Source organism: Ahaetulla prasina, chromosome 4, assembly GCF_028640845.1.
Source record: "Ahaetulla prasina isolate Xishuangbanna chromosome 4, ASM2864084v1, whole genome shotgun sequence".
Lineage (NCBI taxonomy): Eukaryota > Metazoa > Chordata > Lepidosauria > Squamata > Colubridae > Ahaetulla > Ahaetulla prasina.
The window spans coordinates 25,721,774-25,746,684 of NC_080542.1; the positions used below are offsets into that span (position 1 = coordinate 25,721,774).

At 40.5% G+C, this 24,911-nt stretch overlaps 1 protein-coding gene across 1 annotated transcript; it reads left to right on the forward strand.

Moving 5' to 3' along the window:
• The first annotated feature begins 7,005 nt into the window (after positions 1-7,005).
• TNNI3 (troponin I3, cardiac type) lies at positions 7,006-24,073 on the forward strand. The gene is made up of 9 exons (XM_058182596.1): positions 7,006-7,016; positions 7,325-7,337; positions 11,547-11,720; positions 12,917-12,958; positions 14,175-14,306; positions 15,104-15,193; positions 18,305-18,481; positions 21,769-21,879; positions 23,637-24,073. The coding sequence occupies exons 1-8, from the start codon at positions 7,006-7,008 to the stop codon at positions 21,868-21,870; spliced, it is 741 nt and encodes a 246-aa protein (XP_058038579.1). The 3' UTR covers positions 21,871-21,879; positions 23,637-24,073.
• The last annotated feature ends 838 nt before the right edge of the window (positions 24,074-24,911 follow it).

Below are 24,911 nucleotides of genomic sequence, written 5' to 3' on the forward strand. Positions count from 1 at the left end.
GTTGTGTGTCCATTTCACAGAGAGGGACAATGAGGCTCATCACCCTCAGTAGAACATTGTTTAACCTAATACTTTGTGAACTTTCTATAGAATGTGGTAGGCTGATGAGAACAAGAGAAGATTCTTTGAAACCAGGAACCTTTCTGAACTGCTACTCTAACATCTTTGTTGGTATCTTGCTTACTAGGTAAAATATCAAGAATATTCTGGACTGACTGCAGTCTTTAAGAACTGCACCTGCGAATAAATGAATATTAAGAGCTGTGTTGAGATGATGCAGAAGCAAACTGTGAGCGAGAATAATTTCCCCTACCCTGTTGTTAATTACATCTGTGTCTTGCTCTTTCACCCAAGTGGCTCCAAACAAGCTGTGAAGCCTCTGAAGTTTTTCCTTCTCAATAATCCCAACAGATAATTTGGACTGGCAGTTAATTTGGCTTAGAAAGCTTTGAGGAGATTGGAACATCAGTCTATCCAATTGCAGATCCATTCTAGACAAAAAAAACCAAAACATCAACTCTAGGAGTTGAATGCTATCTTTTTCCATCATAGCATCTTACTATTTGAAGCAGGCAAATGCAGTGCCAGTTCCCAAGGTAGCAGGAGCAGACGCTGCAGTGCAGCAGCTGCTAAACTATGAATCTACTCAGCCTCATTTTCAGGCACTCTGAAAGTCACCAGCCTTAATTCCAGTATTGTACAGGTAGTCCTCGACTTACAAACAGAATTGACCATCACTACCACTGCAGCTGTTAAGTTAGTCACACCGTTCTTAAGTGAATCTAGTTTCCCCACTGAATTTGCTTGTCAGAAGGGTTGCAAAAGGTGGTCACGTGCCCCCAAGACACAGCAACTATCATAAATAAAAGTCAGTCGCCAAGCATCTGAATTTTGATTACATGACCATGGGGATGCTGCAAGTGTAAAAAATGGCCATTAGTCACTTTTGCCATTTTAACTTCAAACAGTCACTAAACGAAGTTTTTAAAGTGAAGGATTACTCATATCTTATATTCAGGTAAGGGGGAATTCTGGTCTTTCCCCAGCCTTGAATGCTCCAGAAGGATTAAGGTTACAGCCAAGGTATCAACAAGAGGGAGAGAAAAACAGTCCAAGATGGCAGCCACAATCAAAGAGGCAGGACTTAAATTGCATGTTTGTAGCCAGCATCTTGACTCGGTTGATGCCCTCCTCCCTGCAGACATCTCTGACTGCAACTCTTAAAATTCCCAGATAAGATGGGAACCTTACTTGGACATGCTGGCTGGAAATTCAGAAAGTTTTAATCTTGGCACATCCAGAGGACAAGCTGAGAACGGTTGATCTATGCTGACGGAGTCGGTCACCACACTTATATGAACCTCTTGTAACTAATGTGCCAAGACAACAGTGTCTTTGGCATACAGTGGCCATGAGTAACACAGCGACTACAGAGCTGAAGAAGCATCTTAGATGAGAAGCGAAACATCTTCAAAAAAAAAACAAGAAAGTCCAGTTGCCTCTCAGAAAAGCAGCTTTGCGACTACAATTGTACAAGTGTGCCTGACCATCCCAAATGTACAGTCTTTTCATAAACATGAATCATGTTTTGGATTTAATCTTATTCCACCCAATTGTTTCTGCAAGTCATGGGTGAACTTGGAACAAGACTTTGAATGTACAGGTAACGCTCGACAGACGACCACAACTGAGCCCAAAATTTGGGTTGTTAAGTGAAACATTTGTCAAGTGAAACATTTTGCCCCATTTTACCACTTTACTTGCCACTGTTGTTAAGGAGATCACTGCCATTGTTAAGATAGTAACACGATGATTCTTCAGCGAATCTGCATTCCCCATCGACTTTGCTTGGCAGAATATCTCAAAAGGTGATCAGGTGACTCCAGGACACTGTGGGATGTCATAAATACGAACCAATTTCAAAGCATCCAAATTTTGATCACGTGACCAAAGGGATGATGCAACGATCGTAAGGGTGAAAACCGGTCATAAGTCCCCTTTTTCGGTGTCATTGTAACTTTGATCATTAAATGAACTGTAGGAATCCTCTTGCTTTAGATGGGATGCATGAAAGAGTTGGAATTAAAGGTACAGCAGTAAGCCAACACCAGCCTTTCTACTGGGGCTCTGTCAACCTAAGCCAGTTCCCACCCCGGCCCACTTTTCCATCCTTCTCTTAGGCATATCAGGGCCATTCTTATCAGAGGAATGCATTCCTCTCTCCTTCTTCCCTAAAAAGGCTTAGCTGATGCTCAACAGCTCTCTTTATAAAAAGCCACCAGCCACTTTGGTATCCACACATCACCAGGAAACTGCTCCCTCGCTGGCTGCCCGTTATCCAGGTAAAACAGAGGGACCATTCTGTTACTTTGGGGAAGTGGAGTGGAATTTTTCAGGTATGTAGTTTATCCCTGTCCTTGGTTGGCAAATAGATAATGAGCAAACAAGCAGTACGGTAGTTTGTTACATCTTTCTGCTTTGCCCTTTCTTGGTCTATGGGAAGATCAGAGCAGCCTTCATAAAGCATGCAAGAAGGGCTTCTCCCACCACCACCTTGCTGCCCGTATGTGGACAGAATACTCAAAATCAATGCAATTCACGGGTTCCTAAGGCCCTCCCCACTCTAACAGAGTTAACCCTATTAGTGTAGAATGACAATTTAATTTCCTCAACTCTTAATCCTGGATTTTAAAGGCTGTAGCGACATTTTTGTTGCTGCTGTCCTTTAATCACTGCTTCTTTGTTCCTCCTGCCTTCTATATCGATGGCTGTTACCTTGTTCCCTTATTAACCAGCCACACTGAGACACCTTCAAGACAATAAGGAATACTACTATGGGGAAGGGGCATCAATTTTTATCCGTCTGGCCACAAAAAAGGCTTTCTTGGAGTATACAATAGGAGGGTTTCCTGATTCTCACCAGGGTATTGGAATTTAGTATTTTCTGACAGATGACAAGGCCAGAGCAATCTGGCATGACCCCAGCACAAGGGGTCGCAGGGCAAGGCTCACTGGGAACCGGTTCCTTGGAAGGAGGGGACCTGCAAACCTCGGTTTCAAAGGAACTCCAATCTATCCTTGGCCCCACTGGCTGAAATTAAATAGACCTGTTTTTGTTAAGTCTTGATCTTGGCAAGTACAGGTAGTCCTCGGCTTATGACCATAATTGAGCCCCACATTTATGTTGCTGAGTGTGACTCTTGTTAAGTGAGTGCTGCCCCATTTTACAATTTTTCTGGCCACAGTTGTTAAGTGAATCATTGCAGCTATTAAGTTAGCAACTCGATTATTACATGAATCTGGCTCCCCCGTTGACTTTGCTTGTCAGAAGGTTGCAAAAGGGGACCATGTGATCCTGGCACATTGCAACTGTCATAAATATTAAATTTGATTGTCAAGCATCCGAATTTTGATCATGTGACTGTGGGGATGCTGCAGTGGTCAGTCAATAAATGTGGAAAGCGGATAAGTCCATTTTTTCCAGCGCCGTTGTAGCTTCGAATGGTCACTAAATAAACTCTTGTAAATTGAGGACTATCTGCACATTGACAAGTCTACGCATTTTCTTGGGAAGAGAAGTGTCTTGCATTCTTTCCAGGGCTGAGAGAGAGTAACTGGCCAGCAGGTTTCCATACCTACAATAGGACTAGGACTCTGGTTCCCCCACTCCTGATCTAAATCATTGAATCAAACTGGCTCAATCCAAACAAGCATTGGCAGTGCTGTTCTTTTCATCAGCCAGAGAATAAGAGAAAGAGAGAGATAACAAAGCTTTGGGAGAGCTTAGCAGCTCTGGGCAGGGCCCCTCCAGCTTTATTTCTGAGTCTCACAGCAGATGTCTCTCGCAAGAGTGCTGAAGGATTCGTTTCACACCTCACGCTAAGAATAAAGGCCTCCTAAGAAAGGGGAGGGCTGAACACGCAGCCGCTGTATTTTTGTTCCCCCCCCCCGTTGGATTTCTGCCCATATCTCTTCCCTCTGCCAAGCTTCCAACTATCATCTTTGAGAGAGAGAGAGAGAGAGAGATCTTATTTAAAAGCCTTGCTTTAAAATAATCAGAGTTGGGAATTTAGCCTCAATCCAGCTTTCTGTAAAAATGGTTGTGCGGCTGCATGCACGCACACATGCCATATCAAGTTGAGCAAACAAGCAGCCTTCCATCTGCTGTTGGTTTTTGGAGCACGTGCTTTGCCTGCAAAGCTCACTGCCTCTTCCCTGTGGAATGACCTGGCCCCATTTTTGAAGCGATAAGACAGCACAAATTTAGCAGCCCAAATTACTGAAGTGATAACAGGATGTCTCATACAACGTCTGCGCAAATGTGAGTTTTCAGAGAGGCCAATACTTGGCTGCTGGTGGGCCCGAGTGAGAAGCGAGATCTGAATTTAGAAAGCAACAACAAGAGGTTTTGAAGAGAGTTATAATCTCTTGATTACAGCCAGAGCAACTTTGCTCTTGCTCTTTTGTGTGATGATGTGTGGTGATCCAATGGTGTTTTTTTTTGTCACAACAGTATACGCAAACATTGATATAAAACAACAACACATCATAAAAATATATATATAAGCAAAAGTATGCAACAATTATATTAATTTGATATAATGAAGGCTGGCATAAATCGATTCTTACCACACTGTAAATGTCCTCTTAAAACAGGGGTTTCCAAACATGTCAACTTTAAGACTTGTAGACTTCAATTCCCAGAATTCCCCAGCCAGCCAGCCAGCCAGCCATGCTCACCCAGGAGTAAAACAAATCAAATTTTAGCTTAAGGTGATATGTAAATTCAGCCACAAGATAATCTTACATCAGCAGGAATCTCTCCACCAGCGTACCTCACAAGATTGTTTTGGATGATTTTATGTGATTATACATGAATAAATAAATGTTTAAATCGAGGTGGCCTCTGATAATCTCTCACAAAAATATTGCTATTAATAATTTAGTCTACATTTGTTTCTTTTTACAGGCTCATACATCACATTATGACTTGATCTGGCAATGTCTGAGCTATTCAGTATATAAAGAGTTGTACATAACCATAAACACTCTACAAAATTAGCTGGCTGATTGTGGGATTCTGGGAGTTGAACTCCACAAGTCTTAAAGTTGCCAAGTTTGGAGACCCCACCTTAAAATAGTTTTAGCAGACATCCAGGAAATATGGTCCAATAGTGAAGAATTTGTTAATTTTTGTAGCATGTGTATGGTATGTATGTATTGTATGTATCTTTAATTTGGCGAGGGGCCATTTCAATTTAAACATTTATTTATTCATATATAATCACATGAAATCATCACTCCAACCTATGCAAAACAACCCTCTGAGGTGAAGAGATTCCTGCTGATGTAAAATTATTTCATGGCTGAATTCACATATCACCTTAAGCTAAAATTTGGTTTGTTTACTTCTGAGTGAGCATAGCAATGCAACCAGGGTTCCAATGTCTGCATATACACATATAGAGAGACACGTACCAAAATACATTGAAGAAGCTTTCTTTGAAAGGTGATAACAAAAGACTTAAAGGATAATGTTCCCACCCGTTCTTATGTAAGGCGCTCTACCAGCCTTTTGGAGGATGAGGGAGGAAGGAGTGGTAAAACAGCAAGATAAATTGCTTCAAATAAATCTGTATTTCACATACCACAGACCTGCAGAAGCAGTGCAAAATGTCAAAAATGTTTCCCAATTGGCAGTTACAGGTGTGACATTCGGGATTATGATCCTAATAGCCTGAAATGACATCAAAAGGATAAGGCTTTTAAGCCTGCCTTAAATCCTGCCATAACTTGTTTTAAATGCTGCTTTCTTCTCTGCTACACAGACACAGGGACAGTTTGCCCACAAAGGGCAAACATTTCTCAGGTTGCCTGGACATCCAAGGAGAGTCACGAAGGATAAGCATGACTGGTGCTATTGGTGCTTTATAAGATGCTATTATTAGAAAGAAGCTTTTGGTCTCTAACGGAAAAGTGTAGGTAGTCCTCAACCTACAACCACAACAGAGCCCAAAACTTCTGTTGCTAAGTATGACATTTGTTAAGTGAGTTTTGTCCCATTTTATGACCTTTCTTGTCACCGTTGTTAAGTGAATTACTGCAATTGTTAAGTTAGTAATACAGCTGTTAAGTGAATCTGGCTACGCCACTGACTTTGCTTGTCAGAAGGTCGCAAAAGGGATTGCATGACCCTGGGACACTGCAACCGTCATGAATATGAGCCTGCTGCCAGGCAGCCGAGTCGTGTGTCACCATTGAGATGCTGCAATGGTCATACGCACGAAAACAGTCATGCTGGGTTTTTTTCAGTGCTGTTGTAATTTCAAACAGTCACTAAATGAACTCTTGCAAGTCAAGGACTACCTATAGACAGATGAGAGAGAGAAGAAAGGAGAAAGGGAAGAGAGGGAGGGAGGAAAGGAGTGGGGGGGGAGAGAGAGAGAGAGAGAGAAAGAAAAGAAAGAAAGAAAGAAAGAAAAAGAAAAAGGAAGGAAGGAAGAAAAAAGAAAGAAAGAAGGAAGGAAGGAAGGAAGGAAGGAAGGAAGGAAGGAAGGAAGGAAGGAAGGAAGGAAGGGGGAAAAAACCAGAATAAAAGATAGAGACTTAAACACAGGATAGATGTTGATTTTTCTTCTTTTTAATCATGTCTGACTCTTGGAAACTGCCCCCAGAAAATCTCTGCAGTTTTCTCCACAATGTTTTTCAGTACTTTGCCATTGCCTCTTTCTTCGGGTTGAGGCAAGATCACCCAACTGGCCTTGTGCCTAAGGCAGAGCAAGAACTCCTGGTCTCCCATTTTCTAGCCTGATATTTTAACCACTACACCCAAGTAGTTCCTTATAGGATAGATATTGTATTTGCATATTATTATATATTACAATGTGCACGTATATGCTTATGTATTCAAGGTGATGGAGAGAGAGAGATGACAGAGGCAGAGTTATGAATAATGTATTTTTCTTGTTCTCTCATTCCAGTGGACCTGAAGGTTGCTTTCACAAGATGGCAGAAGAGTGAGTAGTTTTGTCTTTTAAAAGATATGTCAGTGGGAATTATCGTACATTATGTACCAGAGGGAAGGGGGTATGGGGTGTCTCCTGGGAAAATTTAATGAGCAAGACACGGGTTCAAGATCCGCAGAAGAAGAGCGCTGTTCTTTGAGCTGGCAGACAAGACTCACTCCTTAGATTAAAAATAATCCTACTAAAATGCTGACAGCAGGGGGAAAGCTAGGAAGCAGCTTAAGGTCCTGGGGGATGGGGGAGCAACCAGGCAAAACAAAATTATTCAATCTGACTGGTATCTTTCCATTTTTCCACAGGGAAGAGATCACCGTAAGTACAAATGAAGCAATTTCACCAGAACTGATAAAGAACAGTGTCCTTTATTTTATACAGGCATCTTTCTCTCTTCTCTCAAGAGCCTTTAATAAATTGGGAGAAATTATCAAGGTGTTCACTTCATATGAGTTGAGCAGAAGGTAAATTATCCAGGGAAATGTTACTGTACTGCAGGCAATTGTTCGGTCATTGCAGGCAAGTAAATACCTACACCTTCACACTTATATGCTTTCTGAAAAGTAATGTGTAAAGCCAGTTTAGTCTAATGGTTAAGAAGCAATGGATGGAAACTAATTAAGGTGAGAAGCAATCGAGAACTAAGGAGAAATCTCCTGAGATTTAGAACGATTAATCAGTGGAACAACTTGCCTCTAGAAGTGGTGAGTGCTCCAACACTGGAGGTTTTTAAGAAGAGATTGGACAGCCATTTGTCTGAAATGGTAGAAGGTTTTCTATCTGAGCAGGGGTTTGACTAGAAGGCCTCCTTATAACTCTGTTGTTGTTATTTACATTAGATTAGGAGCAGGGGTGAAATTCAACAAGTTCTGACAGGTTCTGGAGAACCGGTAGCAGAAATTTTGAGTAGTTCGGAGAATCAGCAAATACCACCTCTGGCTGTCCCCAGAGAGGGGTGGGAATGGAGATTTTGCAATCTCCTTCCCCTGCCACGCCCACCAAGCCACACCACGCCCACCAAGCCACGCCCACAGAACCGGACCAATTACCAGGAGACTGTGAATTCTAGTCCCAATTTAAGCATGAAAGCCAGCAGGGTGACTTTGGGCCAATCACCAGGAGACTGTGAGTTCTAGTCCTGCCTTAAGCATGAAAGTCAGCTGGGTGACTTTGGGCCAATCACCAGGAGACTTATGTTATAGTCCCAAGGTGACTTTTGGCCAGTCACCTTCTCTCAGCCCAACTCACTGGATTGTTCTTGTAGTGAAAAAAAGGAGACAGAAGAGTTATTTCTTTTGAATTACCTATAAAGTAATAAAAGGTTTTTTAAAAATCTAATAAATATGTAAATAAATGTGCCCTACATCAGGTTTTTGAATCTTGCCACGAGACACTTGTCTTTCGTCACTTAGGATAAACTTGACAAAAGCTTCTTTGCTGGGTCTAGCCAGATATTAGCTCCTTAAAAAATAGTTTAAGATAAGCTTTGCAAAATGTCACCAGCATCACTTCAGATTAAAATCTATAAATAGTGACTATTCCTTCATGAAAAAAACAAAAACAAATAAACCATCTTCATACATGGCAATTTTTACAGACTTTTCTGTTAGCATATTTAAACATTTCATTTTCTTAAAAGAAATTATCTCTGTTCAAGCACTCCTGAATTCCCCCCCACCCCCGTCTTTCCTATTTGATATCTAGTAAGGGATATCCACAGATACCTCAAAATAATCATAATGGTGGCTGGGCCTATGCAATTTAGTTCCTGCCCTTTACAGACAACATATATAAAAAGGGACACTATCTGAATTTTTGGCTTGTCATTGGACGACCCAAGATATGTTGATCTTCAATTACCATCCTTTCTAGTTAGCGTGGCCGCTACTAGCAGTAGACCATGCCAGCTGGGGATTCTGGGAGTTGAAGTCCACAGGTCTAAAATGGGTGAGATTGAGAAGCACTGCTATAGAGCAGTGTTTCTCAACCTTGACCACTTTAAGCTGCATGGACTTCAACTCCCAGAATTCCCTCAAGTCTGGCTGGGGAATTCTGGGAGTTGAAGTCCACTCAGTTTAAAGTGGTCAAGGTTGAAAAACATTGCTGTAGTAGAGCAACTGATACAGAAAGCATTAATGGGGCAAGTAGCTCTAGTATGCCTCATTTTAGGTTTACGCAGACATGAGACCGAGAGAAATCCACACTGTACCCAAAAGCACCCTTTTGTCCATCAGTATGCCCATCCTGATGAAATCACAGCAAAAAATGTAGAAGCCATTCTGAGGAATCACGAATCTGGAAAACGAAGATAAATATTGTAATACGGTAGTTATTGAGTAACACCATTTATTTAACCACTATTTAACACCACAGACAATGCATCTATCATCCAAAAAGACCTTGATCATCTAACCGCTTGGTCTAAAACTTGGCAACTCCAGATTTCAACCAGCAAATGCTCAGTCTTACATATTGGAAAAAAGAACCCAAACACTAAGTACATACTTGATGGACATTACCTTACAGATGACCCCCACCCCATTAAAGACCTTGGAGTTTTCATGTCAAATGATCTAAGTGTCAAAGCCCACTGTAACTACATAGCAAAAAAGGCCCTAAGAGTTGTAAACTTAATCCTGCATAGCTTCTTTTCCAAAAACACTACACTACTAACCAGAGCATATAAAACATTTGCTAGACCAATTCTAGAATACAGCTCGCCTGTTTGGAACCCTCACCACATCTCTGACATCAATACAATTGAACGTGTCCAGAAATATTTTACAAGAAGAGTTCTCCATTCCTCTGAAAACAACAAAATACCTTATCCCACCAGACTTGAAATCCTAGGCTTAGAAAACTTGGAACTCCGTCGCCTTCGACAAGACCTAAGTTTAACTCACAGAATCATCTATTGTAATGTCCTTCCTGTTAAAGACTACTTCAGCTTTAATTGCAATAATACAAGAGCAACCAACAGATTTAAACTTAATGTTAACCGCTTTAATCTAGATTGCAGAAAATATGACTTCTGTAACAGAATCATCAGTGCTTGGAATACTTTACCTGACTCTGTGGTCTCTTCCCATAATCCTAAAAGCTTTAACCAAAAACTTTCTACTATTGACCTCACCCCATTCCTAAGAGGACCATAAGGGGCGTGCATAAGCGCACAAACGTGCCTACCGTTCCTGTCCTATTGTTTTTCTTTTCTTCTTCCTATATATATATATGCTTATACCTCCTTATATTTACTCATATATATGTTTATATACTATATAATCCTTTTTATATGATGTTGTGACAAAATAAAATTATCTAAATTATCTAATTATCTAACAATGGTTCCTTTAGTCACCATTCAAAGTTTAGTCACCATTCAAAGTTACAACAGCACTGAAAAAAGTGACTTATGACCGTTTTTCACACTTACAATCTTTGCAGCATCCCCATGGTGGTGTAATCAAAATTCTGATACTTGGTTCAAACTTATGACTGTTGCAGCATCCCAGAGTCATGTGGTCACTTTTTGCAACCTTCTGACAAGCAAAGTCAAGGGGGAAGCCAGATTCATTTAGCAACTAAGTTACTAACTGATCATCTGCCGTGATTCACTTAACAGCTGTGGCAAGAAATGTCGTAAAATGGGGCAAAACTCACTTAACAAATTCTCCCTGAACAACATAAATTTTGGGCTTGATTGAGGTCGTAAGTCGAGGACTACTTGTATTGTCGTCTTCCATAATGAATCCAAAATTCAAATTCTGCTCACTCAAGCGCCATCTAGTGGCAAAAATCAGCAGAGTTTGAGAAAATAAAGTTATGCATTATTGTTAGTAGCATTTCTGAGTTTTCCATTTTTAATTTTTATTCTTTTCCACATGTTCTTTGTAAGTAAAAGGATTTGTCAGGAAAATATTGGTAGTCCACAACTTGCAACCATTTATTTAGTTCAAACCATTTGTTTATTCAAAGTTATAAGGGCATTGAAAAAAGTGACTGACAACTGTTCCTCAAACTTACAACAGTTGCAGCCTCCCCACCGTCACCTGATCAAAAATTAAAGAACTTGGCAACTGGGATCTATTTTTGACAGTTGCAATGTCCTGGGGTCATGTGATTGCCATTTGCAATCTTCCCAGCTGGCCTCCAACAAGCAAAGTCAAGCTGGATTTGTTTAACGAAAGCATGATTAATTTAACAACTACAGTAATTCACTTAACAGCTGTGTCCAAAAAAGGTAATAAAATCAGGCACGACTCATTTAACAATCCCCTTGCTTAGCAATCTGTTCCCAATTGTGGTCATAAGTTGAGAACTAGCTGTAGGACAGTGAAAGTCAGCAATTAAAATACAAAGTACTTAAAAGAACAGGAGCGGGTTTGTACCATTTCCCTCGCTTACATAAATATCCTCTCTCAAAATCTGGAATCTGGGGGTTAGAGCAGCAAGTGCAGTTGGCCTTTATATGTCAAAAACGTGGCTGCAGAAAGCATTTTTGAGATAATGCATTATTTAAATCTGTAGTATGAGGAAGAGGAAGAAGAGGAATACATAGAGGAGGAAGTACAGGAGACCATTGTGGAGACAAAAAAGGCGCCTGTGGCTCCCAAACCTGCCCCTCCTCCTGCAACAGTGCCTCCCCTACGCCGAAAATCATCTGCCAATTACCGGGCCTATGCCATTGAGCCACATGACAAGGTATGTTCCAATCCAACCTTTCCAGCTGAATTGAAAAACAGAAATGCAGAAATACCCAGTGCAAGATTAAGAATGAGAGGCTCAGAAAATCAAAGGGGGACACAAAGGGAGAAGAAATGCAGAAATGGAAACAATGCAGCACTTTGTGTTTGTGTTTGTGTCTGTGTATCTGTATCTATATGTGCGTCTCTGTGTGTTTTCAGAGAGCAATGTAAATTTATCATCATGCATGAAAACAATACACCAAGATGAAGCCAGGATGACTTTGCACATCTCTCAAAGTGTAAGCTCAAAGTGCAGTTTAGAAGTTGAACACATTGGTCTGCTATGTCTCACATCGATACTCAACTTTGTGCATAATCTGTCGCAGAATCAGAAAATTAGGTGTCCAGTCTCGTGCTTAGCATCTCAAATTTCCTTCTCATTTCAGGATGTTTCTGCTCCTTAAAATCTGTTCAAATCTTTCAAAAGCATGGAGGCTATGTGACCTTTTCCAAATGGTCTCTGTTAGAAATTCAGTTTATATAAAGCACCACACAGAGCAAACAAAAAGTACAGTCACTATGTGCTTTACTGCTCAGCTATACAAATGTAACAGGAAACTACTCAGAACAAAAGAGCATAGATTATATACCATAGATTCAAACTTGTAAATAATGCCATCTTCTGGCTTAATAGTACCGTAATTATTGCACAGAAATATATTCCAACAATGAATTCCAACAGTCTCTAGGTGTCAGTTAATCTAGACCAGGGTGTCCAATCTTGGAAACTTTAACATTTGTGGACTTCAACTCCCAAAATTCCCCAGTCACTCTGGTTGGGGAATTCTGGGAGTTCCACAGGCCTTAAAGTTTCTAAGGTTGGACACACTTGATTTACATTGATCCCATCTGTTATTCATTTAGAAAGAAATTAAACCCATTGGGCAAAGCAGATTATATTTTATTTCCTATCACTCCTTTCCTCTAAGTGACTGCGGTTTGTCCTTTGGAAATTTGTCACTTCATCTAATCTAATCTAACCAGACCTAAACCTAATCAGTTGATTCTGTTTCTATTAAACTGCTCCCCATGTTATGAACAGGATATTCAGGATAACCAGTCATCCCTGTAATTTTAGGAAGTTCCTCTCAGCACCATCCTTCCGGAATGTGAAATATGCCTCTTAATCTCTCTTCTTTTGTTCAACCACAGATAAAATGCAAGATATCAGCTTCTCGGAAATTGCAACTCAAGGTAATGTGGAAAGAGTGAGCTTCTGGGTATTGATACACTTAGAAAAGAGCACAAGGTAGTAAACACTTCTGGGGGCACATCTGGCAAGTTTCTAGGCCAGGGGTTGGCAACCTTAACCACTCAAAGAGCCATTTGGATCCGTTTTCCACAGAAAAGAAAACACCGGGAGCCACAAAACCCTTTTAACATCTAAAATGAAGATAACACTGCATGCATCACTTTTTACCTTTATGGCTATGCATTAAAAAAACTATAGTTTATGAAATCAATGACCAGCTACAGAGAAAACACATTTTTACTTCTGCATGCAACAAAAACATTTTGAACTCTGAAAAAAAAAGATGGGCCGAAAAGCTCAATAAATCACGTGCCAGTGGGTGTCACACGTTGGCAGTTGTGACGCATATTTTGAGCGACAGGGAGCTGCAGCAGAGAAATGAAAGAGCCACATGCAGCTCCAGAGCCGCAGGTTGCAGACCTCTGTTCTAGGCGATTGGAAGGCAAAACGTAGTACATGTAGTCCTTGATTTACAACCATTTGTTTAATGATCATTTGAAGTTAAAAAGCCACTGAAAAAAAAAAGTGACTTATGACTCTTGTTCACTCTTATGATTTTTGCAGCATCTCTGAGGTCACATGATCAAACTTTGACCACTTGGCAACTGGCATGTATCTTTGACAGTTGCAACTTTCTGACAAGCAAAGTCAATGGGGAAGCCAGATTCATTTAACAACTGTGTTACAAAATTAACAATTGCACTCAACAATTATGGCAAGAAAGGTCATAAAATGGGTCAAAACTCACTTAACAACTGTCTTGCTTAGCAACAGAGGTTTGGGGAGTCAATTGTAAGTCGAGGACTATGTGCAGCGTATAAAACCTGGTGGAAAAGATGCACAGTAGCTCAGATTCCAAGAGAAGACCACACCCACACAACCACAACCTCCCACACACGTACTTGATGCAAATACTTGGTAGGAAGGAACACTTGACAAAATGGACGTGCTCAGTCTAAATGCCCTCCAGATGTGTGTGATTCAACTCTCAGAATTCTTGGATTAGTATGACCACCATTCTTGGGGTACATCCATACTTCTGCAGAGTCCCTTGGAAGGGAAAAGCTAGTTTAAGCCATGGTATATTCATCAGGTTGAAGGAACACAAGCAAGATATAAGCCCAGCTTATTGACCCAAACTCTTGTCTTTTCACCCAGTCACTGATGCTCCAAGTGGCTAAGAGGGAAATGGAAAAGGAAGAAGAAGAACGCTCCCAGGACAAAGAAAGATTTCTCTCCGACCGCTGCATCCCCTTAGAACTAGCAGGACTCAACCTCACGGACTTGCAGGTCAGCATAGAAGTGGGGAAAATGAAGGAGGGAGAAAGCAGACCAAATTGCAGAGGATCTGCTTCTTGGGCTAAGTGAAGCCAGCCTTCTCTGATTGGTTGCTCTCCAGATGTCTTGAATTTCCCATGAAAAGTCTCTAGTTTGACGAAAGATAAAGACAGATGACAGAGGAAAGGAAAACTCTAAAGTATATCTTTGATCTTCAGGATAAACTAGCTTAGATGTTGACTTTTTTTAAGGAAGGTGATAAGCTCTTTGAGAAGAGCATTATGCATTTGCTGTACAACTTGCTTTGCGCCAGTAGGTCTAAAGCAAGAGTTGGACATCCAATCACTTGCAACATGATCCACATCCCACTTACTTTGAGGGGCAACATTACTTTAGATTAGAAAAAGCCACCCAATTAAAATTTTCATGTAAGCCTATATTCAAAATTAGCTTTCTTCAAACAGTTGCACTCCGGGTATATGAACTAGACATGGGGTTTATAGGCCAACACAACTGGAAGGCCAGCTGAGAGAAGTCTTAGCTTTGAGAAAAATGTATAATTGTGGGTATTAATGGAAAGTAAATCTCCAGCATATTTGGAGATATTGGAGTGTTTTGAAATTGTTGTCTTTTTCTTTCTCCAATTGGACCATTCTGATTCAAGTGGTTAATGTCCGAAAAAGTCAGTTCTCTGACTCATCTCTCAATAGCCTTTAAAAATCCACTTTGCACTTTTTCAGGAACACCCTACTCTTTATTTGTCTCTAATCTGATGTTTGATTTGTCTTATATTATCTTGTTTACTATAGGAGCTATGTCGGCAGTTCCATGCGCAAATTGACAAAATTGATGAGGAGCGTTATGACATGGAGGTCCGGGTCAATAAGAGCATCAATGAGGTGAGCTTTTGAGCATGGGCCTTGGGTGGGATTTGGGTCACAGTTATCTTTACAGGGCACCTTTTGTGGATCCTGATCATACAAGATAGAAAAAAACCTAAGTGTATTTCAGATGAAGGATTTAGCCAATGAAATTTGGCATTTTAATGACAGTAAAAGGGAAATGCAAAACACAGCCTTGTCTTTTTCGCCCAGCTTAAAAAAAAATCACTTAGGGCCATTGGGTAAATCAAATCAGGAAAAGTGGAACATATGCACACTGTGGTGTTCTTGGGGAGAAGGGTGGCTTTTTAAAGGCAACTACATTATTTGCAATATTGCGCTAGGTTTGCAAAGTGCAGAAAAGGAGTAAGACATAATAAGTGAATGAAACAAATGACATGAGATAAGAAGAATAAAAGGGAGTCCAGATAAACCTAGTTTGCCTCAGCATCATTCATTATATCTCTCCATATCATTCAATCCTTGAAAAGCATTCTAATTCTTCCACCAGGTCCACCTGCTGCTTTACGTTTTGACTGTTCGTAATTTTCACTTCTCCATTTTTTAGGATCTAGTCAGTTCCATCATGGATTCAATCATGGATTTCCCAATCTTCTCTTTCTTCTCACTCATTCACTCTTCTTTGTTTTGCAGGTTAATTCTCATTCATTTCCTGTATGTGACCAAATCATCTCAGTGTACTTTTTCATACTGTTTATTCACTTTTCCATTCAGTCCGTGTTTCTTCAGAGCCAGCCCTTCTATTTCTACACTCATTTCTTTTCTGTCAGGTCCATTTTTCCCCCAAGTTCCACATTTGATATTAATAAGATGCTGCCCCATCTTCGGTAGTTCTTATAACTTTGTTTCTTTAACTAATCTTCAAATTTTTCTTAGATCTTCTAAGATCTAAGCAGTCACCATTTCCATTTATTCTTGGGGATCAGATTGCCCCAATCATTTTTTCTGTAATTCTGTTACTGCATTTGCACCCATCTACAGTATTCATAGAATTAAGAATAATTTTTACCCTGCATGCAGTTATCACCAATCTATAGCTCTTTCACACATTATTATGCCTACATCTTTAGAGTTTGCAACAGTGGAAAATATCTGTAGCTTGGGTGTAAGATGAGGGTTGAAGGCTGAATTGTCCAAGCTTGTGCATTGGTTTCTGAATGTTTTGTTACCAGGCTAGGTAACATCTTCAGCGGAGTTTAGGGGATGTCAGTATTCTTCTGTTTATAGGGGCTTCAGGTGTGGGTATGTCAAGTGAGGGTCTTGTGATGGGTCTTGTCAAAGGGAGATTATAGCAGGTCAGGGTTGTTGGGAGGGTAACTGCAGAGGGGAGTTGCATGGGTTGGTTGAGGGTCTCTGGGTGGCTCTGCAGTTGGTCTGGATTCGGAGGGGGTTGTAGGCTGATTGTAAGTCCATGTGTATGGACTTGCTTGTGGAGTGCCAGGCTTTGATGAACTCATGAGCGTGGCGGGTGGTAACGTGGCTGATTATTTTTGTGTTGCTTCAATCGAACTGGTGCTGTTCATTGTTGGTGTGGGTAGAGATTAAAGATTTGACATCCAGAATTCTCCAACCCAGGGGTGGTATTCACTTACCTATGCTACCGGTTCGCAAATGTGAGTGCATGCATGCGCAGAGCATCAAAAACGGGATGTGATTATGTCCGGGTGGGTGGGCGGAGCCTCCTGCCGCTGTCGCTAGCGATTCGCCCGAACGGGATAGAACTGGCTGAATACCATCACTGCTCCAACCCCTTGGAATAGCAATAGCACACAAACCCACAGCCACACTCCACCAGGAATTATCCAGAACCAAAGACAAAATTCAGAAGGATGAAAGAAACAATGTAATCTACAAAATCAAATCAAATCAAAGTAATTGCTACCAACCTGCCTTCCATTGAGGACCTGTATACTGCACAAATCAAGAAGAGGGCCGTGAAAATATTTACAGATCCCTCACATCCAGGACATAAACTGTTTCAACTCCTACCCTCAAAACGACGCTATAGAGCACTGCACACCAGAACAAGACACAAGAACAGTTTTTTCCTGAAGGCCATCACTCTGCTAAACAAATAATTCCCTCAACACTGTCAAACTATTTACTAAATCTGCACTACTATTAATCTTCTCATAGTTCCCATCACCAATCTCTTTCCACTTATGACTGTATGACTGTAACTTGGTTGCTGTCAATCCTTATGATTTATATTGATATATTGACCATCATTTGTGTTGTAAATGTTGTACCTTGATGAACGTATCTTTTCTTTTATGTACACTGAGAGCGTATGCACCAAGACAAATTCCTTGTATGTCCAATCACACTTGGCCAATAAAAAATTCTATTCTATTCTATTCTATTCTAATCTACAAAATCAACTGTAACCATGCAACTAATTCTACGTGTGGCAAATATCACGTCAGTTAAAAACCAGGATCCATGAACACCATCTGGCAGTCATACACCACGATCCCAAATCCTTCAACTCCACTGAAGATGTTACCTAGCCTGGTAATAAAATGTTTGGAAACCAACCCTCAAGCTCAGAGAACAAACCTTCACCCTCATCTTCAGAATTCTTGGTACTCTCTGAACTTGGTTGTTTGCTTGGAAACATTTCATTGCCCTAATAACATCATCAGTGCTAGAGAGTGGAGCGTTTGAAACATAATGAGGCCCAGCAGACCTCATGATCTTGCTAGGACAGTGTTCTACAAACTTGGCAAATTTAAAATGTGTGGATTTTAACTTTCTCTAGTATTCTGGTTGGAGAATTCTGGGAGCTGGAGGCCACACATCTTAAAATTGCTGAGATTGAGAAATAACTGATTTACAGTTTCAGAATGCTCTTTATTTAAGACAGTTTGTGGGAAAGTTTGAGGAAATCTGGAAGGACAGTACAATATTTCACTCCTAATTGAAGTTTTCTTCATATAACCTGACTTTCCCCAACTTTCAGATGTGTTGAGACTAGAATTCCCAGTCACAATCACTTAATCTATGTATATGAAGAGCATCCAGGTGGGGGAAAATTGTGAAGTGAATTTGGTGACCGGCTGCTACTAAATTTCAAGCGTGCTAACAGGTTGTCTATTCTGATTCCAGATCCAAGATTTGAACCAGAAGATTTTTGACCTGCGAGGCAAATTTAAGCGCCCTGCTCTTCGCCGGGTGCGTCTCTCAGCTGATGCCATGATGCAGGCCTTGCTTGGCTCCAAGCACAAGGTCTCGATGGATCTGCGGGCCAACCTCAAACAGGTCAAGAAAGATGACACAGAGAAGGTGAGCCTGGGAGGATCAGCAGCCAAGAATGAGAGGGAGGGAAGGAAGAGGAAGTACACAGATAGTGGCTTCAGAGTCATTCATTTCCTTCATTTAGAAAAAAAGTGGGTAATCTTTGTTAACTAGAGCAGGGGTCTCCAGCTTTGGCAACTTTAAGCCTAGAGGACCTCAACTCCCAGAATTTCCTAACCAGCAAAACAAAGCTGGCTGGGGAATTCTGGGAGTTGAAGTCCTCCAGGCTTAAAGTTCCCACAGTTGGAGACCCCTAAGCTAAAGACTTTGAAGTTGATTTGGGTTTTTTTTAATGGATTAAGACAATGGTGGGATTCAAGTAATTTAACAACCAGTTCTCTGCCCTAATGATTTCTTCAACCAACAACCAGTTTGCCAAACTGCTCAGAAAGTTAACAACTGGTTCTCCCAAAGTGGTGCAAACTGGCTGAATCCCACCACCGGATTAAGAGTCATTTAAACTCTCACTCATCTCCAAAAGAGCAAAATTAGTCCTTTTGGATAGTTTGAATATATGTTGTCCCTCAAACCTCTTCTCTGGAGGCTCTGCAGACCATAAATGGGATGTTACATCCCTTTGTGGCCTCCAAAAATTCCCCATTCCTGGCCTAGGATCATTGTAAGGTGGCTGAAGTTCTGAGATGATTGAACTGTCCAAACTTTGCATACTTGCCTGCTTATTTACTTACAGCCTGACTGATCATTCATTGGTGGTGAATAATTTCCAGGCAGAAATTTCCCATTAATGACGTTGTATGTCAAAGTCTTAAATTTAGTTCTTGGCACCTTGGGCTACATTTTACCACCATTGCAGCAACCTTTTATTTTTGTTATCCTTAAATAGCAATCTTAAAGTTCACTTGGGAGGAAGAAAGTCAATTTAGATGGCCAGTGAGCCCTTTCTCCAATTCCTGGTTTTCATAAAAAGTTCAACCCTGCTTCCAAAGCTGCAGGAGAGATGGCAGCCAAAACAATGCAAAAAGCCCTTTTCATATGTATTATGACCACTATCTTTTTTTTTATTCCTTCCTGGAGGACAGCCTTTGCAAAACTTTTTTTCCCCAGGACATTACTTGCAAGGGTATGAAGGAGGGTTTCTCAAGCATTGCAATTTTAAGATATGTGGACTTCAACTCCCAGAATTCCCTAGCGATTCTCATGATGGCTGGGGAATTCTGGGAATTGAAGTCCATTCATCTTACAGTTGTCAAGGTTGGGAAATCTTTGTATAAAGGAGCATGTATAAAGTCTACTTGGGGAAAGGGGAATAATTGTGCTGATTTTGAGTTTTGAAAAACCTCTGCATTTCATGTAGTAGTGCCTCTCCTTTCCTCAGTCTGAGTACTTATTCAACCAAGACCGCAACTGAGACAATATGGAAAGATTTCTCATAACAACAGAGATCCCTCTGGTCTCATCTGGAGAACTTAACTGTTTTGGAAGAGATATCCAGATCCAGGTCCAATCAGGGAGAAAGGCACTGGAGACAAAATGGAGGCTGGAGGCTAATTGGAAAGAGGGTTCACTAATTGATGAACAGAAGCACATGTTTGTGGTTCTGATGCAGCTGAACACATGGAGTTGAGGGGGGTGGGCTTTTATACCTTCTCTTGGGCTTTGCTCTTGAGCTTCCTGTTCCTGTGCAAGAATATGTAATCTATTTGCTGTTTTCAGACTCCCATGGGGTCCCGTAGGGGTCCCGTTTGTCTGAGCTAAGATTGGTTGAAGTTTGGACTGCTGAGGCAGTGTCCTTAGGAGATTGTGCCATATGATGAGGTCTGCTGCTAGAATTAATAGAATTAACCTAATAATAGAATTATAGAATAGAATAGAATAATAGAATTAATATGTCCTGGAGGGTCATGTCTTAATCCCATCACCCTGGAGCTGGAGGTCCTTTGTCCTGTTGATGGGCTGGGCAGTCTTTCTTAATAGGCACCAAATATCTGCTGGGGGCAGGGAGTTGCTTTCTGAATTTAAAACATGTTTCTTTTTTTTTTTAATCATCCAGGGAAATATAATATTCTGGCTTTTTTAATATTTCCCAAAATATTTCATTTTTTTAGGGGAAGGGTGGGTGCTAAATTTCTTCAGAATAGCACAAAATTCAGGAACATCCAACTATATCACTGGGCACAAGTAACCTTTCCAAATTTGTGGGTATTATAGATTGCTTCTACAGGAGAAGAGAAACGTTCTGTTCAGTTTCTTATGGTTTAGTTTGATGATTCATCAAACTAAACCAAACCAACTAAGGCAGACCTGGGCAAATTAAGGCCCGCGGGCCACATCCGGCCCTTTGTACGTCCCTGTCCGGCCCGCGTGAGGCCAATCATAAACACCATAAATTAAACTTTTTTTTTAACTTTTATTTTGAAAAATAAATTGCACTGGTTCAATAATTGTTTTTCTTATTTAACCAATAGACCACAGTTTCACATAACCTAATATACATATTTACAGAGTGCTTTATTCTTCTGATTATCAGTACCAGCTATTCAAAATATTTAATTTAAGTATTTTACAATGAAAGAAAGTTGGTGGCCCTCTGACACAATTCAGGCTTCTCATGCGGCCCCTGATAAAAATTAATTGCCCACCCCTGAACTAAGGAGTGGGGGCTCCTACCCTGTGGAACGAACTTCCCCCTGGACTTTGTCACCTATCCAACCTTCGGACCTTTCGCCGTGAACTTAAAACCTATTTATTCCGTTTAGCTGGACTGGCTTGATTTTAAAATTTTTAATTTGCTTTTATGGGTTTTACATTTTTGTGAATTTTTATAGGGTGTTACTGTATTTTAAATTTTTGGCCAATTGAATAAGTTTTTTAAGAGGTGTTCTTAATATTATATGTACTGTTCTCTTTGTGTTTTATTTTGGCTGTGCACCGCCCTGAGTCCTTCGGGAGAAGGGCGGTATACAAATTAAAATATGATGATGATGATGATGATGATTCCACAAAGCAAAGGGGAATGAGGGCTTCTATGGAACAATGGTCACAGTGATGTATTAAGAGCATAGAAATCCAGATTGTAATCCATTCTCAGCTTTGGAAGCTCTATGAAGGACCTGGGGATCGGCCACTGTCTCCCAACCAATCACATGGGGTTGATGTGGGGAAGAATATGAGAAAGGAGAACTGTGTAAGTTCCTCTGAGCTCCAAGAAATAAAAACATAAGTGAGCTAACAGGACACAAGTTACTCCTCCCACAAAGCCTGGGACTCCACTGATTTCCTGGCCCTTGGTTTCTCTCCCACCCCCATCCCCTCAGGAGAATCGGGAAGTAGGTGATTGGCGGAAGAATATCGATGCACTGAGCGGCATGGAAGGGCGCAAGAAAATATTTGAGACCTCGGTCGCAGGGCAAGCCTGAGCACGCAAGGTGAGAGAAATTCCTTCAGGAATATATGTGTTGAAATACAAATAGTCCTCAACTTACAATCATTTGTTTAGTGACTATTTGAAGTTACAGCAGCACCAAACAAGGCTATTTACAACTGATCCTCACATTTAGGATTATTGCAGCATTCCAATGGTCATCTGATCAAAATTTGGGCACTTTGCCACTAGCTTTATGGTGCAATTATATATATGTATGTATGTATGTATGTGTATACATACATACATACATACATACATACATACATACATACATACATATATATATATATATATATATATATATATATATATATATAAATATAAATATATATATATAATTGCACCATAAAGCTAGTGGCAAAGCTAGCATCTTGGAGTCATGTGATTGCCATTTGTGAACTTCCTAGCTGATTCTCAACAACCAAAGTCAATGGGAGAAGCCAGATTCAGTTAACAACCCTATGATTCACTTAATAACTGCAGTGATCCAATTAATAATCATGGCAAAAAAAGGTTGTAAATAAGGTGTGACTCACTTAACAACTGCCTTGGTTGGGAGCAGAAATGTTGATCCCAATTATAAGTTGAGGAATATCTGTTGAGGGGTTGCTTGCGTATTTATGTGAAAGGATAGATGTGATGGCTGGTCGAATCCAAGAGCATCACTGCTATTCAGAGATTGCAACTAGAAAAAGTCTTCTTCCCTCCCAGATGTTTGTCTATATGTTGAAAAATTTATATGGCCACCTACCTGGTGATACATAACTCACATGCAATAAAAATAATACAGCCAAGAATCAAGAAAAATCAGCTGCCCAACCCAAGAACTATACCCATTCATTCTACAATATTTGGGCTCCAATCTTACTATTTTAGCCTCTGGGCGCTGGGAGCCCATGCAGTTCTTCAACAGTGATATAATATGGGCAAACTGAGGGATGGCCAATACAGTGTGAGCTACCAATTCAAGACCAGCTGTAATTTCCAAATGGTCTCCAAGGGCAGCCCCATTTAAAGAGTGTTGCAGTAATCCCATCAGAAAATCACTAAGCCATGAGTGACCATGTTTTAGTTTGTCCTACACCAAATTTTGTCCTCCAAAATTCAGAGTCCTCCAAATAGATTGGCCACAAACACTTAAAATTCCTATCCAATTTTTCCATACTACTGGTAGTCCTTGACTTACAACAGTTCATTTACTGACCGTTCAAAGTTACAATGGCACTGAAAAAAGGTCTTATGATCATTTTTTTAAACTTATGATCATTGCAACATACCTATGATTACATGATCAAAATTTAGATGTTTGGCAACCGACTCATATTTATGACGGTTGCGGTGTCCTGGGGTCATGTGATAATCTTTTGCTATCTTTTGACCAGCAAAGTCAATGTGGAATCCACATTCATTTAACAACCCTGTTACTAATTTAACAACCGCCGTGATTCACTTAACAAATGTAGCAAGATGGTCATAAAATGGGGCAAAATTCACTTAACCACTGTCTCAGCAACAGAAATTTTGGGCTCAATTGTGGTCGTAGGTCGAGGACTACCTATGTCCTAACAGTACTTATAATTCCCAACAACTCTTGCTGCATTAGTCCAATTTTGCACAATAATCCTAAATCTGAAGAACTTTAGAAAAGTGTTTTTCTTCTGGGTGATGAGACGTTGCAGACACTTGCAAACTAGGGCATGGGTGTTCAGAACGTTTTCCTAAACTTTCTCGTATCTTTGTCACCCCCCCTACCCCCAGTTTCTTCCTCTTTTTTCAGGTGGGGTTTCCTGTGTGATCTCTGATCTGTAGATGCTATCAATCCCTTGTGAAACCTCATCCTCTGACCACATTCATCATTGGAGCAAAAACCTCACCTTGGAATTTTCTTTTGCAAAACTATAATTTCCCTTTCTGTTTCTTTGGGGAGCATCTTAGCTCTGACCCTCACCACAAGAACATGCTTGTATGGATAGTACAAGGAGCAGGTTGGGTGCCATCAAGTCTGGGTTGGCTTCAGAAATGCTGCAGAAGATAAGCTTTAGACCAGGGGAAGTCCAGTCTTGGGAACTTTAAACCCTTAGACTTCAAGTCCCAGATTTCCCCAGCCAGCCATGCTGGCTGGGGAATTCTGGGAGTCGAAGTTCACAAGTCTTAAAAGTTCCCAAGGTTGGAAGTGCCCTGCTTTAGATCTTGAATTTGTCAGTGCTTCTCTGTTCTCATTAAATCAGCTCAATTCTTCTTTGAGGATTCCACACAAACAGGAAAAATAAAGGAGTTGCTAGTTTAAAGGTGGCGTAAAGAATAAATCTCTTTTAAACCAGAACATTTTTTTTTTAAAGTTCTTGCTGAAATTTTAAAAGAGTTAGGCCTCAGGTGGTTGGACTACTTTAATCAAGAGAAGAGAGATGCTGTGTTCCTTTAGTAAAAAATAACTCTGTAACAAGCAAAAGCAATTCCAAAACATACTAAAAGTAGGATGATCCTATTTAAACAATTGCAGCCACTAGATGGCTGTCAAGAGTTAAGATTTTGAGCATCTCTGCTACAACCTAATGGTGGAATGGTTTGTTACAGCTCAGATACGGGACAGGTAGTCCTTGACTTACAACAGTTCAAACGGTTCAAAGTTACAACATCACTGAAAAAATTGACTTATGACCATCCCTAAGGTCATGTGATGAAAAATTCAGACGCTTGGCAACTGGTTCATATTTATGACTGTTGCTGTGGCCCAAGGTCATGTGATCCTTTTTTATGACCTTCTGACAAGCAAAGTCAATGGGGAAACCAAATTCACTTAACAACTGTGTTAGTAATTTACCAACCACAATGATTCACTTAACAACTGTGACAAGAAAGTTCGTAAAATGAGGCAAATTTCACTTAACAAATATCTCGCTTAGCAACAGAAATGTTGAGCTCCACTGTGGTCATAGGTTTATGACCATTCTTTTAGTGACCATTCTAACTCACTAAACTTTAGTGACCACCATTGTCACTGAAAATACTGACTTGCAATTGATCCTCAGAGTT